This window comes from Oryctolagus cuniculus, chromosome 10, assembly GCF_051225735.1.
Source record: "Oryctolagus cuniculus isolate XC-2025 breed Fujian yellow rabbit chromosome 10, ASM5122573v1, whole genome shotgun sequence".
Classification (NCBI taxonomy): Eukaryota; Metazoa; Chordata; class Mammalia; order Lagomorpha; family Leporidae; genus Oryctolagus; species Oryctolagus cuniculus.
Genome location: NC_142876.1, coordinates 16,507,888 through 16,525,039, shown reverse-complemented (window position 1 = coordinate 16,525,039; position 17,152 = coordinate 16,507,888). Strand labels below are relative to the sequence as shown.

At 34.0% G+C, this 17,152-nt stretch overlaps 1 protein-coding gene across 16 annotated transcripts in view; it reads left to right on the top strand.

Annotated features, from left to right (window-relative positions):
* RELCH (RAB11 binding and LisH domain, coiled-coil and HEAT repeat containing) overlaps positions 1 to 17,152 on the top strand; it is a 129,381-nt gene that overhangs the window by 10,827 nt on the left and 101,402 nt on the right. For all 16 annotated transcript variants that reach the window (XR_011379300.2, XR_011379301.2, XR_016213901.1 and 13 more), the window contains exon 2: positions 9,393 to 9,482. Coding sequence is in view for 12 of the 16 variants with exons in the window: in XM_008261433.5 (XP_008259655.4) it covers positions 9,393 to 9,482 (90 nt within the window). In the remaining 4 variants the exon portion in view is untranslated. The remainder of the gene's footprint in view (positions 1 to 9,392; positions 9,483 to 17,152) is intronic.

Sequence of the window (17,152 nt, the reverse complement as noted above, 5' to 3'; positions counted from 1 at the left end):
CTGAATATCGTCATCAGCTGCTCTGAATGAAATCATCTAACAAGGCCAAGCTAACTTGTATAGCTTGAGCATTCCTTGTCCAAAAGCCCAGGACCAGAAGTGAGTTAGATTTCAGAGTTTTTCTGATTTTGGAATGTTTTCATAGAGTTTACCAGTTGAACTTCACTAATTGAAACAGCTGAAGTGCCCTGAAAGCCAAAACTTTTCAAGCACCGTGCTTTTTCAGTCTTGAAGCTTTATGCTGGCCTAGTCACAGAGCATGACTAAGACTCAAGAAGTAGAACACAGTCGCAACCAGGGTGGAACCGTCTTCAGCGTTTCTCACCTCTTAAAAACCTCAGCATTCAGAAATGATGTTCATTGTTTTTGAAACCAGTTGTTCCTGTTGTAGGTGGATAAGGTAGCTGAGGTCCTCAAGCTTTCAATGTTATTTCCAGCCATCTCTCAGTTATGTGCCTGTGTGCCTCTTTACCTTTATACCTCTACCTCACATCTGGACCATCCATCAGCTTTTTAGCCTTATTTTATGGCTTTAATCTCTTCCTCCATCCATACCCTTATTTGATTTTAAAAGCGATTCATTAATTTCACTTCAGCTAAAACTTTAAAAAATTAGTTCTGTCTGTCCAAAGCAACTTTTTCCAATCCTTTTTAAAATTATGAAATTATATATTTCAGAAAAATGAATTTATAAAACTGATTAGAATTTTTCACTATTGCCTATAGTATATGATAAAAATAACTAAGATATTTTATTATGGATGTATCTAATAAAATTTTCCCCATAATTTTACTCCTTGCTGCCTTTTAATCTTTATTTTCTGTATGTAAAACCTTTATTCACATTGTTTCCTCATGTCCCTTAAATAGGGACATTTTTATTTTTATTTCCTGAACTGGTGACTGGCAGTTGCTATCTTTGTACATTGGGTTTTCCTTTTCTTGGAATGTTTGTCCTATGTTCCTCCTGTTCTTTTTTTCATATACTGTGCAACCTTAAAGACATTCCTGTTCATGTTCCTTCCTTTCCTTGAAGCTTCTGCTGCCCATGGTGATCTCTAAGAACCTAAATTTTCTGAACATGTATTTTTGTGTGTGTGTTGTCCACTAATGGAAATTAATTATGTGTGTTGTAAATTTACATTTGTTTCTAATTAACAAAATTACTGAAATTTTTGTGTGTTAATATTTTAGCTGACTAGATTTTTAATTTTTAAGATTTTACTGTGATACTCATACATCTTGTGTGCTTATATCCTCTTTCACATGTAGGACAAATCAGATAGGCAATTTATAATTTTTTTTAAGATTTATTTATTTGAAAGCGTTACACAGAGAGAAGAGAGGCAGAGAGGGAGAGAAAGAGAGAGAGAGAGAGAGAGAGAGGTCTTCCATCCACTAGTTCACTCTCCAATTGGCTACAATGGCCGGAGCTGTGCCCATCCGAAGCCAGGAGCCTGGAGCTTCTTCTTGGTCTCCCACACGGGTGCAGGGGCCCAAGGACTTGGGCCATCTTCCACTATCTTCCACTGCTTTCCCAGGCCATAGCAGAGAGCTGGATTGGAAGTGGAGCAGCCGGGTCTTCAACTGGCACCCATATGGGATGCCAGACTACAGGCGGCGGCCCTACCCACTACCCCACATTGCCCCTGTAAATGCTTATTTAGTATGATTATAGGAATTACACTGTGTTTTGTATGTATATCACCAGTACTTGATATTGTGCTTGACATAACATCTTTCAGTATATGCTTAATTTATGTTATAAAAATGATGTTCAGGCAGTAGTATCCTATGAATTTATAGTAATGTCCTATAAATTTTTAAGTTCAGAATATTTCCTTTTCAAAAGTAGCCTTTTTCTCTACAGTCTATTTTCTCAACTCTACTTGAGTAAGATTGAGTCAAAACTGCTCTTACGCCATTTACAGTATACCTAGAATCCAAGATATCAGACTTGGGTGTTCTTATATATTATTCAAGAGAAATAATGGTTTGGAATGAGCTTGAGTTCATATTTCTATTTTGCTATTCCCTAGTTGTAAACTTGGGATAGTCTGTCCTTTTTTATAAAATGCAGATGGTAATCGATGATTCCTCCTGCATGAAACTGATGAAGGTTAAAGGTTATCTGTGTAAAGTATCTGGCACAGAATACATGGTCAAAAGAATGTTAATAATAATTAATTTTTAAAAGATTTTATTTATTTAACAGGTAGAGTTACAGACAGTGAGAGAGAGAAACAGAGAGAAAGGTCTTCCTTCCATTGGTTCAACCCCCAAATGGCCGCTACGGCCGGAACTATGCCGATCCGAAGCCAGGATCCAGGAGCTTCTTCCTGGCCTCCCACGTGGAGGCAGGCGCCTAAGCACTTGGGCCATCCTCCACTGCTTTCCCAGGCCATAGCAGAGAGCTGGTTCAGAAGTGGAGCAGCCAGGACTAGAACTGGTGCCCATATGGGATGCCAACGCCGCATGTGGAGGATTAACCTACTCTGCCACCATTCCAGCTCCAATAATTATCATTATTAATAGTAATCATCATCTTTACATAACAGCCTTTCATATGTTAAAATCATCTGAAGTTATAAAAATTTTAATTTAAATCAATAGTTTGTCAGTAAAGTTTCAGCATTTAGGTATTCCAAGTTTAAATCTTTTGGCTTTGAAGTTTAGCTTTCTTGTGTAATATGAGAAACAGGCAAAGACAGTGGGCTGCAACCTGGGAGATTTGAATTCTACTCCTAGCTTGGTCACAGATGAAGTTTTTCATCTTTAATATAAAATGGTTGGACTATATTCTTGTTATCTGTGTATAGGAGTTAAAAAATTCCAATGGAGTATAAGTTTTAAGTCGACGAGGAGTAAATCTTACTTTATTCGTTATACTCCTCACTAGGGGTTAGTAATGTTAATTGGATAAATTCATAGCTTCAGTTTTCTTATCTGTAAAAATGGGGGGAGGGGGGGTAAACTGTATAAACTTACTTCCAGCTCTCAAATATTTTCAGCCTAACAACCAGAGAAAGATGAGCCCTACCTTTGCAGAAGAATTGAGGACCAGAAAACAAATGTTTTCTAATTGACAAAAGTAAAAAAGTATCTTTTGACTTTTTTGTTGTTGTTAGGATGTCTAGATCCTTTTGTATTCAGATATTAGCCCTTTTCCTCAGATCTAACATGACTGTTAAGCGTTATCAAGTCCTTCCTGTCTTTATCACCAAGGTTACTATAGTTGTAGCCATTTCAAATAATTTCAAAAATGACTGAGTTGTAGGAGGCAGAGTACCTTTGTGGTTTTACTCTGGCATTCATAAATATACTGCTCACATAAAAGAAAATATTCATCAACTGTTGAATGCCATTTTATATTTCTTCCAAAGCAGAAAATTTATAGTTAATTATATTCCTTTTAGCTTTCACATTTTAAAGTAGCCATATACAAAAATACTTCAAAAAGTTCATGGAAAATTGTGAAAAAAAAAAAAAAACTATAACTGGATTTCAAATTTTTTTGCACCAAAATAAGGCTATCTTTTAATTCCATTTTCTTCACAAACTTTTTGAAATATCTTTATGTGATCTCTTTTCAGACTTTAATCTTAGAACCATTCTTTTTTTTTTTTTTTTTTTTTTTTTTTTTTTTTTTTTTACAGGCAGAGTGGACAGTGAGAGAGAGAGAGAGAGAGAGAGGAAGGTCTTCCTAGGAAGGTCTCTCTGTCTCTCTGTAACTGCCCTTCAAATAAATAAATAAATGTTTTTAAAAAAACTAAAAATTTTATTCACACATCCAAAAAAGTAGATAACCAATAATTTTTCAAAAAATGTTTAAGCTTTTTAGAAATCACAGATATGGATAATTAAATGAGTATAATTTTAAAATATGTTAAATTAAGATTAAAAATAATACTAAACATTTACAAAATGGCATTGTATACATTGCTGGTGGAATTCAACCTGCTATGTTTACTTATTTTGGGAAGCAGTTTAGCTATAAGTATAAATAACCTTAATAAAATGGCAAACCCTCACTCTATAAAGCTTTATTTTTTAAAAGCTAGATATATGGGGCCGGCATCCAATATGGGTGCTGGTTCTAGTCACGGTTGCTCCTCTTCAGTCCAGCTCTCTGCTGTGGCCTGGGATATCAGTAGAAGATGGTCCAAGTGCTTGAGCCCCTGCACCCTCATGGGAGACCAGGAAGAAGCACCTGGCTCCTGGCTTCGGATCGGCACAGCTCCAGTGGTTGTGGCCATTTGGAGAGTGAACCAATGGAAGGAAGACCTTTCTATCTCTCTTGCACTGTCTGTAACTCTACCTGTCAAATAAATAAATAAAATTTTTTTAAAAAAGCTAGATATAAAGTTTTATGTATAGGTTCCTTCTATTTTTACAGGAAAATGTACACTTAGACATGGGAAAAAGTTCAAAAAAAATTTAGAAGTTCAAGGGGAAAAGCTAATGATATGCAGATGTTATTTCCCAATTTTATGGGAATTCTGATGGCTTATGTAGTTTTTTATGTACTTTTTTTTACATTTATTTATAATATATGTTTAATTCTTTTATTGGAAATAAACATCCCTTATTGTATAATATAAAAAACATTGAAGAAAAGTGGTTAGATTAAGTTTTTTTTAATTCTACTATATTGTGTAATGTATTTCCTTTCTCTTAGAGACTCACTGCCTAGCTTTCCTTCAGTTTCAAACAGTAGATAAATGGAAAATTTTTAAGTCAATAAGTAATAACTTTTTTTTTATTTTAGCATTACGAGGTTTGTTATTAATGGATCTTGATCAGTGTTAGCCTATTTTTGTTCTGCATTTTTTATGAAAAGTTCAAAACTGGGGTGGGCATTTGGCCTAGCACTTAAGACACAGGTTAAAACACCTGCATCCCTTGTCTGAGGGCCTGGGTTTGATTCTAGTTCTGATTCCTGTTTCCAGCTCCCTGTAAGTGCAGACACTGGGAGGCAGCAGATGCTGGCTCTGGTAGTTAGATCCCTTCGACCCACATGGGGGCTCCTGGCGTCTAGTCCAGCATAGGCATAGCCATTGCTGGCATTTGAGAAGTGAACCAGTAGATAGGAGCTCCATCTCTCTTTCTCCCTCTTTCTGCTTCTCAAGTAAAAAAGGTTAAAAGCTTACAAAGAAGTTGAAAGAATTTCATACCCACTGCCTAGGTTCTACAATTAATATTTTCCTGTGTTGGCTTTATCTCCTTGTCTATACAACTTTCCAAATTTCTCTCCATTCAATAATCTATCTTATTTTTTATGCATTTCACATCAATTTATAGATAGCACTATATTTTTCCCCTAAATACTTTAACATTCATATCGTTAGTTAAACCTCACTGCTTTACGATTGTTTTTTTCTTTTGTTGAGGTAAAATTTAAAGAAAGTAAAACTTTTTTTTAAGTTATTTGAGAAGATTACCCAAACTCCTGTAATATATAGAACGTTACAATTACTCTGGAGTACCCTCATGTTTCTTCTCAGTCAATTCCCACCCCTTCACTACAATAAACATTAATTTTTCTACCATAAGTTTCTATTTCCTGTTCCAAAAACTTCATATAAATTAAATTTTAGGTAGTCATATGAGATGTCTTTATTTTAGCATAGAGCATTTAAGATTCACTTGTGTTGTTAGAAATTGCTGAGTTCCTAGGTTCAGCCCATTTGTGCTTTTTTAACCATTTTTTTAAAGAATTATTTTATTTATTTGAAAGGCAGAGTTACAGAGAGAGTGGGAGACAGAGAGATTAAAGAGAGATCTCCCATCTGCTACTTTACTCCCCAGATGGCCTCAATGGCCAGGACTGGGCCAGGACAGGATGAAGCCAGGAGCCAGTCTTCATTCAGGTCTCCCATAGTGGGTTCAGCAGCCCAAGTTCATGGGCCATCTTCCTCTGCTTTTCCCAGGCCATTAGCAGGGAGCTGTTTTGGAAGTGGAGCAGCCAGAATTCAAACAAGCTTCCCTAGAGATGCCAGTGTTACAGGCAGCAGCTTAACACAGTAGCCACAATGCTGGCTCTTTTCAGCCCATTTATTTATGCTGTCTTAAAACTTAAGTAGATAGCAAGTTACTACTTAATATATATGCTTAAACTGCAGAGAAATTAAATGCTTCTCTGGATAGAAACAGAACAAACCACAGCACAGGTTAATGAGTTGAGGTGTTTTCATACATTGATTTTCCCTTTTCCTGTGCTTTAGAATTTGATCTGACATATAATATTTTTGTCATTTTGAAAGGATATTTTTTCCTGGATATTGAATTTGGAATGCAGGGTTGTTGTTTTTTTTTTTCTCATTGCACTCTAAAGATATTGTTCCATGATTTTTAATGATAGCTTTCTTGAGATAAATTTTAACTACCTTAAAATTCACCCATTTAGAGTGCACAACTCAGTGTTTTTCAGTATACTTACAGAATTATGTGTCCATCACCAAATCTACTGAAGAACGTATTCATAACCCCCAAAGCGAATCTCTTACCCACTAACAGATACCACATTCATCCCCAACCCCCAGCTCCAGGAAAACAGTAATCTACTTTCTATCCCTGTGGATTCATCTATTCTGTACATTTCGTGTGAAAGGTCACTATGTACAAACATATGACTTTGTGTCTGGCTTCTTTAAATTAGCATGTTTTCTAGGTTCACCTGTGTTATGCCATGCATGTATACTAAACTCCCTTTTTATGGCAGAATCATAATTCATAGTATAGCTATTACACATTTTATTGATTCATCTATTGATGAACATTTGGTTTGTTTGTACTTTGTCACCATTATGAATAAAACTGCTAATGAATATTCATAAACATTTTTTTGTGTGTGTGTGTGAACATACATTTCCACTTCTCTTGAAAAAACTTATTTTCTACATTGAGGTATTCTCATACCTTTGGTAAAAAACAAACAAATGTAAGGTCTAATATCTGGATTCTCAATTCTATTACACACACACACACACACACACACATATATATATATATATGCCAATTTCGTCCTATCTTGATTCCTGCGGCTTTGCATTAACTTTAAAATCAAGAAGTATGGTCTTCCATCCTATTGTTTTTGAAGATTATTTTGACTATTGGACTTTTTGGTTTCCATATCAGTTTTAGAATCAAGTTCTAAATTTCTGCACAAAAAAGAAAAAAAATCAACTAGAATTTTTGATAGAGATTGCATTGACTCTAAAGGTTGATTGTAGAATATTGTCATCCTGTTATAGCTCTTCTAATCCTTGAGCTCGGGATGCCTTAACATTTATTTAGATCATCTTTAATTTCTTTCAACAGTGTCTTACCAGTTTTTATTATATAAGTTTTAACCATTTTCATTAATTATATTCTTAAGTATTTTCTTCTGACGTTATTGAAAATGAAACTTTTCTTAATTTTCCTTTTGGAATGATCATTGATAGTGTATCAAAAGCTGATAGTTTTTTGTGTATTGATCATTTTCTGCAGCTCTGAAATGCTCTTTTATTGAGCCTAATTATTTTTAGTAGATTTTTTAGTTTATTTATTTATTTATTTGGTTAAGGCATGAATCACTTTTTAACCTAGAAAACTTTAATTTAAGGTATACAAATTTTATGCTTTTCATATATACAAATTTAGAAACAGCAATTCTTCTCACGCTGTGCTCCCTTGCACCCATACCCCCTCCCTTCATTCTCCTCCCTTTCCTATTCCAATCATACTTTATACAAAGATCTGTTTTCAGTTAACTTTATACTCATACGATTAACCCTACACTAAGTAAAGTTTCAACAAACAGTATGAAGAATGAAAAAAAGAAAAACTGTTCCTCAACAGTCAAGACAAGAGCTGTTCAAAGTTATCACATCTCAAAGTGTGAATATCACTTCTATAGATTATCTTTCAGATGCTCTATTAGTTACCAGAGATCAAGGTGAATATATGGTATTTGCCTTTTGGGGACTGGCTTATTTCATGAAGTATAATGGCTTCCAGTTGCATCCATATTTTTGCAAATGACAGGATTTCATTTTTTTTTTTGTTTTACTGTTGTGTAGTATTCCATAGAATATACCATAATTTCTTTATCCAGCCTTCAATTGGTGCACATCTGGGTTGATTCCATATCTTAGCTACTGTGAATTGAACTGCAATAAACATGGGGGTACAGATCACTCCTTCATATACTGATTTCATTTCCTTTGGGCAAATTCCCAGGAGTGGGATGGCTGGTTCATTTGATGGGTCTAGATTTCACTAGAATTAAGATTTCATACTGTCTTTCACAGTGACTGTATCAGTTTAGTTTCCCACCATCGGTGGATTAGGGTACCTTTTTCTCCACGTCCTCACCAGCATTTGTTTGTGGATTTCTGTATGAGAGCCATTCTAATTGGGGTGAGGTGAACCCTTATTGTGGTTTTGGTTTGCATTTCCCTGATGCCTAGTGATCCTGAGCATTTTTTCCTGTGTCTGTTGGCCATTTGAATTACTTTTGAAAAATACCTATTTCAGTCCTTTGATCATTTCTTAACTGGATTGTTTGTTTTGTTGTCAAGTTTCTTGAGCTCTTATAGATTCTGGATATTAATCCTTTATCAGTTGGATAGTTTGCAAATAATTTCTCCCATTCTGTTGGTTGCCTTTTCTCTTTATTGAGTGTTTCTTTTGTAGTGCAGAAGCTTCTCAGCTTAATGTAATCCCATTTGTCAATTTTGGCTTTGATTGCCTGTGCTTCTGAGGCCTTTTCCATTGCCTATGCCAATGTCTTGCAGGGTTTCCCCAATGTTCTCTAATAATTTGATGGTATCAGGTTGTATATTTAGGTCTTTGATCCATTTTTGGGTTAGTGTCTTATATACAAAAGCCTGTCACCTTTGAATAGAAATAGTTATACTTCTACCTTCCCATTTTGGATGTTTTTGGTTTCATGTTTTTAGAAGAAATCAGCAGTCACTCAAATCATTGCTTCTTATATAAAGGTATTTTTACCTATCTGTGTTTAATATTTTGTTTTTTGGTTTTTAGGAATTTGAATATGATACACCTAAGTTTCTGTTCACTTTATTTATTGTCTTTAGTGTTCTCTGTCCTTCTTGATTTTGTAACCGATCTACTTCTTACCTTATCTGTTGCTGACTTCAATTCTGCATCTATTAGACCTTTTATTATTGTGCCACAGAGACTCTGTTAATTTTCTTCTAAATCTTTTTTCTTGTTATTATTTTAAAATAATTTAATTGGTTTGATCATTTCTACTTTAGTTTTTGGTTTCACTAGAATTCATGCTTTTATTAACTGGAAATATTGATAGGTATTTTCATTCCCATCTGTTATTTTGGCAGTTAAATAAAGATCTATTTCTTTAATTTTTTTTTTAATTTCAGATCGAGCTGGGAGCATCAGTACTCTTGATTCTTTAGACTTTGCAAGATACTCAGATGATGGTAACAGGGAAACAGATGAGAGAGTGGCAGGTGAGTAAGATTATGGATATAGATTTAAATGTTTTACTTTCCAGTAATAATGAAATGGCTTGAGGGATTCTCTTCTTTCTATAATTTTTAGTATATTAATGTAACTTACCATTAGATACAAAATTATATTACTAATGTATTGTTACTAATTACTAATTTATTATGTTGGGGATACCCCAACTTCCTCTTCCAGTGGTGTTGTGAATTTCAGGTTCTGCTTGTATTCACTTACAGTTTGCTGAGTTCTGCTTATTAATAGCCATTTACAAGCAACCAGTTGTAATATAAGCTTAAGTTAGTCATTTTGTTAGTACAAAGTTAAGCTTAGCCTTATTCCTTAATCCTCCAAACCAGGGCTGATATTCAGGTATGTTTATCAGTACAGCTCTAATGATTGTTAAAAATTGGTTGAAATTGTTCTATTCTGGTTACTGAAGAAAACTTTGCCTGTGTTCCCTGGGAGCTCTCCAGCCATCAAAGTATGTTTCCAGAAACTTCCTATAACCCAGAAAATAGAAGATAATACTTGGTACATTATTCCCCACCCCCATCACTATTGGACTGTAGGTACTTGAGAGCACCAATTTGTACCCTGTGTTCTATCTATACTAAAAGAGCCCACCTGGAACCTGCTGGAGGTCTACCCTCACATTCACCAGTGTAACAGCCCTGGCTCCTTAGGTGTAAATATCTAGTACCTTTCTGTTACCTCAGAAGCATGGCTACCTGCAATTGAAGTCATTCTTGAGTGCATTGCAGTTATAGTTTTCATAGACTTGGCTCTGAGAGAGATAAGAAAGGCAGTCAGACATCAATTAGTTTATGTTGAGCTCCTTAGAATGGTGGATATTAGAACAAGAGGGATGCCATATGGGACATTGAACTTGAGAGGGCATCATGGGGTCATACCCATATGTGGATTTCTATTTTGACCAACTCTATTCTTCCATTTACTAGAGCAAGTTTTCTAAAGCCTACCAAATACTTACTTGCTATGGTCATTATGAATAAAAACAATTGCTAGTTTTTATTAGCACCTGCTCCATTCTTAATACTCTAAATGTGTATTGATTCATTCGGTGGTAAAATCCATCATACTTCCCTCCTTAAGAAATGAAGACATGCAGAGACATTATGTAAGGCATCAGTAGCAGAGCTAGGATTCAATCCAGATAACTTAGCAACAAAGCCTACAGTTGAGTATACCATATGCTGCTTCTTGGCATGAAGGACCAAGTTTTGATGTAATTAAAAATGACATTCCAATATGACATTCATTTCTTGCTTGATAATAGAGATTGAATATTTAAAATTTTCAGTGTTATGAGTAGAGGAAATTTGTAATTGTTTTTAGTTCAACAAAAGCTGAGTGAGGATTTAGCAGTGCAAACAGTAGCATTATCAATTTAATGGGGAAGTTACTGGAAGAGTTTCATTTGACTGGTTTCAAATCATGGTTACTCATAAGCATCATTTATTGACAATTGTATCAAAACAGCAAGTCACATCACTAACATCTAAAAATTAGCAAATCAAATGGAAATTATTTGAGTAATTTTAGAACTTATTTATCCTACCAATTATACCACTTATTAAGTAACAATGACGGCTGGCACCGCGGCTCAATAGGCTAATCCTCTGCCTGCGGCGCCAGCACACCGGGTTCTAGTCCCGGTCGGGGCACTGGATTCTGTCCCGGTTGCCCCTCTTCCAGGCCAGCTCTCTGCTGTGGCCCAGGAGTGCAGTGGAGAATGGCCCAGGTGCTTGGGCCCTGCACCCGCATGGGAGACCAGGACAAGCACCTGGCTCCTGGCTTTGGATCAGCGTGGTGCACCGGCCGCAGTGGCCATTGGAGGGTGAACCAACAGTAAAGGAAGACCTTTCTCTCTGTCTCTGTCTCTCTCTCACTGTCCACTCTGCCTGTTAAAAAAAAAAAAAAAAGTAACAATGATACATATCATTAGATATGTTATATATTAAATATATAGTATTTATTTAGGGACTAAATAAATATATTGTTTTGTATGATTTTATTGTACTAATTATTACATTTAGAAAGTAATGCCTATCTAGAAATTAGCCACATAATTATGTTCTTTCCTTTAATTTCCTTTTCAAAACTTAATTGAGTCAAATTTAAGAGGTTCATCATTATTCTCATTATTTAGATATTTTGTACTCTCAATTAGGGAAAAATATTGATGTAAAAGCAAATTCTTGATAGCTTAAATTAATAATTTAATTATTTGGAACAGTCTGTAATTATTCTTGGCAATATTAGTAGAAAAGAAGAAATTAGAAATTTTTCTGACCAGATTTAACTGTTTACATGACGTTTTTATTTCTGACTTTTTATTAAGACTCAAAGTGAAAATGTTTATATTCTCCTTCTGATCCAGTTTGTGATAGTCAGTGAATAAAGAGCAGTAAGTCTGGATAGCCCACAGGCTTGAACAACTAAAAGTGAAATATATTAAATATGTGATAGTTTTAACTTTACATTTTAATAGTTTTATATACTTAATATGTAAAAAGCATATAAATATATATAATTCAAGAATTTGCTATGTCTCTACCTTTGGAGAGAGAAAGTAACTTTTAATTAGTATTATTTGCTCATTTATGAATACATGGTTTCTTTCATATTCATTGGGAAAAAGGAAGAATATCGGTTCCCCAGGAGAATAGCTTTCAGTCTCTTAGTGCTTTTGTATTATAGTGTTGTTGAATCACATGTGTGAGTATGTAGATGAAACATCACAAAAAGATTTCACTTATTCATAATCCCCATTTCCAAACAGATTTTAACTCCTTTTGCTAACCATTGGTAGTAACTTAAAAGCTTAACAAAGACTAATAATCCAAAAAACTTAACTTTTTGTGTCATCTGTCATTGGGTCACATATAAACCTCACCAAGAATGAAGGGGCATCTAAGAAAGAACAAAAATCTCTTTTGCCATTTTCCTGTGCCGCTGTTAGATAGAAGTCTGTGGATAGCAAAGATCATGAGTCCATTGTCCCAACAGGCAAATGTAGGATTTCTACAACCTTTAATCAGCTGTTGTTTATGAGATGGAGACTGTGTTTGCCCCTGCTCTCCTGGATTTCAAAATCTAGTTATTTTCTCAAGTCTTTATGGATTATCCTTCAAAGAGGAAGGAATCTCTAGATAAACAATTATTTCTTCAACATGTTCTCTGCCCTAGAATCTATGTTAGGTGCTTGGCATAAAACTTTTTTAATCTTATTAATAATACTCCATGTTATTGTAAGAAGTCATAAGATCCTTGTTTTGTAAACTAGAAAGTTGAGGCTTACCAGGTTGTGAAATTTACCCAGTAGTGTCAACACATAGGGTTTTTATTCCAGAGTCCACAATGCTGCTTCTTAGTATGAGGCTGTAGCTCTTATCTATCTGTGCATTCATGTGGATTGCAGAATCGTGTCTTTCTTGTACAGCCTATTTCAACATAAGCTGTTTTCAAAGAAGTAAAATTCTAAAAGCTTTATATTTTAGACATTTTCTATTTCCCTATTTTCCTTATGAATTATACACTTTCATATAAAAGCAGTCTAAGTAGTAGCAGATTAATAAGCTTTGACTGATTTTTTTCTCTTTCGTTAAAAGGCTTAAAAGATAAAGGTAACAAGAGGCATCCATATTCTAAATGTTGAAATTGCCATTAGTTAATTAATTTTAGGCATTTTAAGTATCTGCTTTGTGTGTGTTAGGCATTGTATTAAGTAGTAGGTAAGTAATATGAAGTACATAACATTTCTGCCCTCAAGGAATCTGTTTTGAAATGTGTCTATAAACAAATACATGTTCAGTGCTTTGGAAATAGTGACAAGAACCTATTAATAATTTTAGAACCACCTATATTCTTATTTCCAGTGCACAAGATCTATCATTTAGCATCAAAACTCTTGAATCCTTTATCTCTGTTACTCTATTACTTCTCTAATTTACAGTTTGACTCTGCTGGGATATAGAGAACTACAAAAACTATGCTTTCCAAATTGTAAGGAAAGACACTCTTTAATGCTAGAAAGATCAGTTAATATTTCAGATTTATCACATGGCATGAAGTATTGGAATGTCCATTCACTAAGCAAATATTTGTTGAACGCTTACTCTGTATTCTAGGTATTATGTTGTTCTAGGAACAACGATCAATAGTTAAGACAGTATGAAGCCTTTAATAACCTACCATAATCTAGCAGACATTCTAAAATGGCTTTCAGACTTCTGCTTCTGTCCCCTGGATAACAAGCAGCATTGGTACCCTCTCACTCTATAGATAGATAGTGACCTGGTAACATCCATATCCAGCCCTTTCTCCAGATTAAATATCTTATTATATATTTCTTCCCAGACACAATATCTACTTCCTATGAACCATGCCTTTTGAGTTCCTTGTTTTGAACCTTATCTAAATTTCATTTTATGTCTTTGTAGAATTTAAAATAGGATATATGTTCCAACAAGGTTTTAAGGAAGACAGGTAACATTTTGAAAATGTTTTCCTGCACTTATTACCATGAAATGAAATTAGTCTCAAAGGGAAAAAATTGCAGCATTGTGATGGGTAGTTAAGTTACAAATAGAAATAATTTAAATAGCCATTAAGCTTTTTTAGATTTTAGTGTTTTTTTTTTCATTTAGATTACCGTTTCCTAAAGTATATTTCTCAACAATATTAGTTTAGCAGGAAAAAAAATTTTGAGAGAAAAGAGAATTGTACAGCTAGATAAGTTTAGAAAATCAGTTTTCTGCTGGATTTTTCAGAGCCTTTAAAAATGGTTGTAGGTTTTTATAGTTACTTATGTGAGAACTCAGAAAGGTGTAAACTATGACAATTACAGAGACAGCTGAGATAACTGATTATTTAGGGAGTTACTAAAAGATTGGAATAAGTATGACTTGGACATTGAATTTATGTGAAGGTGAGGGCAAGAGATAAATGAAGAGTAATTTCCAGCATTCCTATTTGTCCATCTGGGTGTTATGCCATTTGTGGAGAGAAATTGCAGAAAGAGGACCAGATTTGAAAGTAAAATGATTATATTCATTTAGATAGGATCAAGTTAAAAATTTTTGGGTTGGCTAGGTGGCCGCCAACAGTTGGGGCTTGTGATATAGTGGGGAAATAATTCAGCTAATCTGGAGTTACTTGTACTGATTTAATCATTGATTATTTTGGTTAATTGGCAATATTGATATACACCTACATCTTCGGAATTATTACATTAGTTCTAGTAAAATTGCATTCAGTGGAGTTGGGCAAGTAGAATGAATAGGTTGATTGTTGGTTGTTGGTTCCTGCAGCATTTTTTTTAATACACATAATGTCATCAAATATTTTTTAGAAGAATCATAATATTTGAAAAAACTTTGAAGTTATTTAGTTCAGTGTATCATTTTACAGGGTAATTAATTTGGGGCTTTAATGCAATGTTTTAATTAACGCAAATTCCTATGTGCTTAAATACAACACTGCTATTAAAGGACCTTTCTTGTAAAACTCTTTCTCACATAACTGAAGTTACTTGATCATACTGTGCCTTAATAGAGCATCAAAGAAATGCCTTTGTCTTTTAAAATCTTTGTTGTATATCAAGAAACATGCAGCAGAGTGAATTCATTTTGATAGGCACTATCTTTTCCAAGTGCTGGTAATGTCTTAATAAAATTTGGCAATATATATGTATATGTGCATAAAAATATGAATTCTTGCCGTCTGACATGGGTTTTTCTGGCTTTCTGTGCCTTAATCTTTCAGTGTTTTGCTCTTTGTCATCTGAACCTTCACCAATTGAATTTTGAGTTTTTCCTGGTTTGTGTTTTAACCAGTTTTCCCTTTCATTTTTTCATATTTCTATCATTGTGGTATAGGGCATTTCTGATCTGCAATTGTTCTGTAATATGTCAGTAAATTTCAAGTCATTTGAAAGCATAAATTGTATACTAATTTTATTTAAGGTACAGTTAGATATTTTCAGATCAAAATCAACTACTTCAAGTTCTGAAATTTAAAAAAGAAAAAATAAACCAACATGCTATTTAAACCTTTTCCGTACTTGCCTTACACACTGAATGTGTATAGTCTTTAATATAAACTCTGAATTTCCAGAAGTGTAAGTTTTAGGGAAAATTTTATAACTTTGTTGCACAGAAATGTTTGCAGATCAGCATTGCTGACTACCAAAAAGCATATTTTAGCATACAATGTCATCTGATTTTTATTTGTGCTTCTGTATTGCTGCAGTTAAATTCTGTGCATCAAAATAATTGGCCTTCATGTACTAGTTGTATTCAATGACATCTTAAGTTTTTATTGAAAATATGCAAACTGCGTGAATCCTAATTTTTCCATATTTTTATATCTTTGTTGTCTCTGATAACATCTCATTTGACATCTTCATTTTTCAACTTATAATCAATCAGAAAAAAAAATACATCTTTAAGGTAAAAGCTTAAATTTCCTGGTTTTTATGCAGAACTATTTCACTACTATAATTTTTAATATTAGTTTGTGGCAAGGATCATTTAAGCTTCCCAGAGCTTCATTTAATAAAGATGTCTTTTTTAACCAACTCTAAGCTTGCTTTTTGTTTGGCACAATGTAAATTTTAAGAAAATTTCCCAGATAAGATACATGTAGTTATATCTTTCTCATGATGAAATGTTTTATGAGTGTATTAAAATAGTTCCTCAGTATACATGTTTATCTTATAACCAGAATATGAGACTATGAGAAATCTTTGAGCTTTGTTAATAATTGTTAACAAGATCAATCCTATTTGAAGAGTTATGAGAAACTTGAAAAAAAAATTTTTAAAGATTTATTCATCTATTTGAAAGTTACAGAGAGAGAGAGAGAGAGAGAGAGACAGAAAGAAATCTTCTATCCGATGGTTCACTCCCCAAGTGGCTGCAACCACAGGGGCTGGGCCAGACCAAAGCTAGGAGCCAGGAGGTTCCTCCAGGTCTCCCACGTGGGTACAGGGGCCCAAGTACCTGGGCCACCCTCCATTGCCTTTCCAGATACATTAGCAGAGAGGTGGATCAGCATTCTGGAGTAGCCAGAACAAGAACCAGCACCAATATGAGGTACTGAAGCCACAGGCCTGAAGCTTTTAAAATTTACATAATTTTAGTTAATATCCTTAGATAACTATACTTTTAGAAATGCATATAATCATTTGCTTCAGAATTATTTTATTTAGAAATGAGAAGAAACCATTTCTACTCTTTGACTTTAAATGAAAACTAAAAAGCTTTGCAACCTTTTTTTGTTATTTAACAACATCTGTGCTTGCTTTTAGAAAATATATGCTTGTTTAAAGAAAAATTAACAGGCATCCCAACATTTGTTAAATACTTAAGCCATTTCCCTTCTTAACATCTTAACAAAGATCTATTCACTATTTTCTATACTGATTCTAATATTCTGAACAATGCATTGAAATATAACTTTTTAAAAAATCCCAAGGTTTTAGGGATACTTGTTTGAACTTCATCTAATTCTTATTGATTCTCCTAAAATTATGTCAGCTGAAAACATCTCATTATATTTTCTTGCCTAGAATGTATGAAGCAGAAATATCCAGATTACTAATATTTTTATTTGCCTAAATGAGAGTATGCCATAGAATTTATTTTTA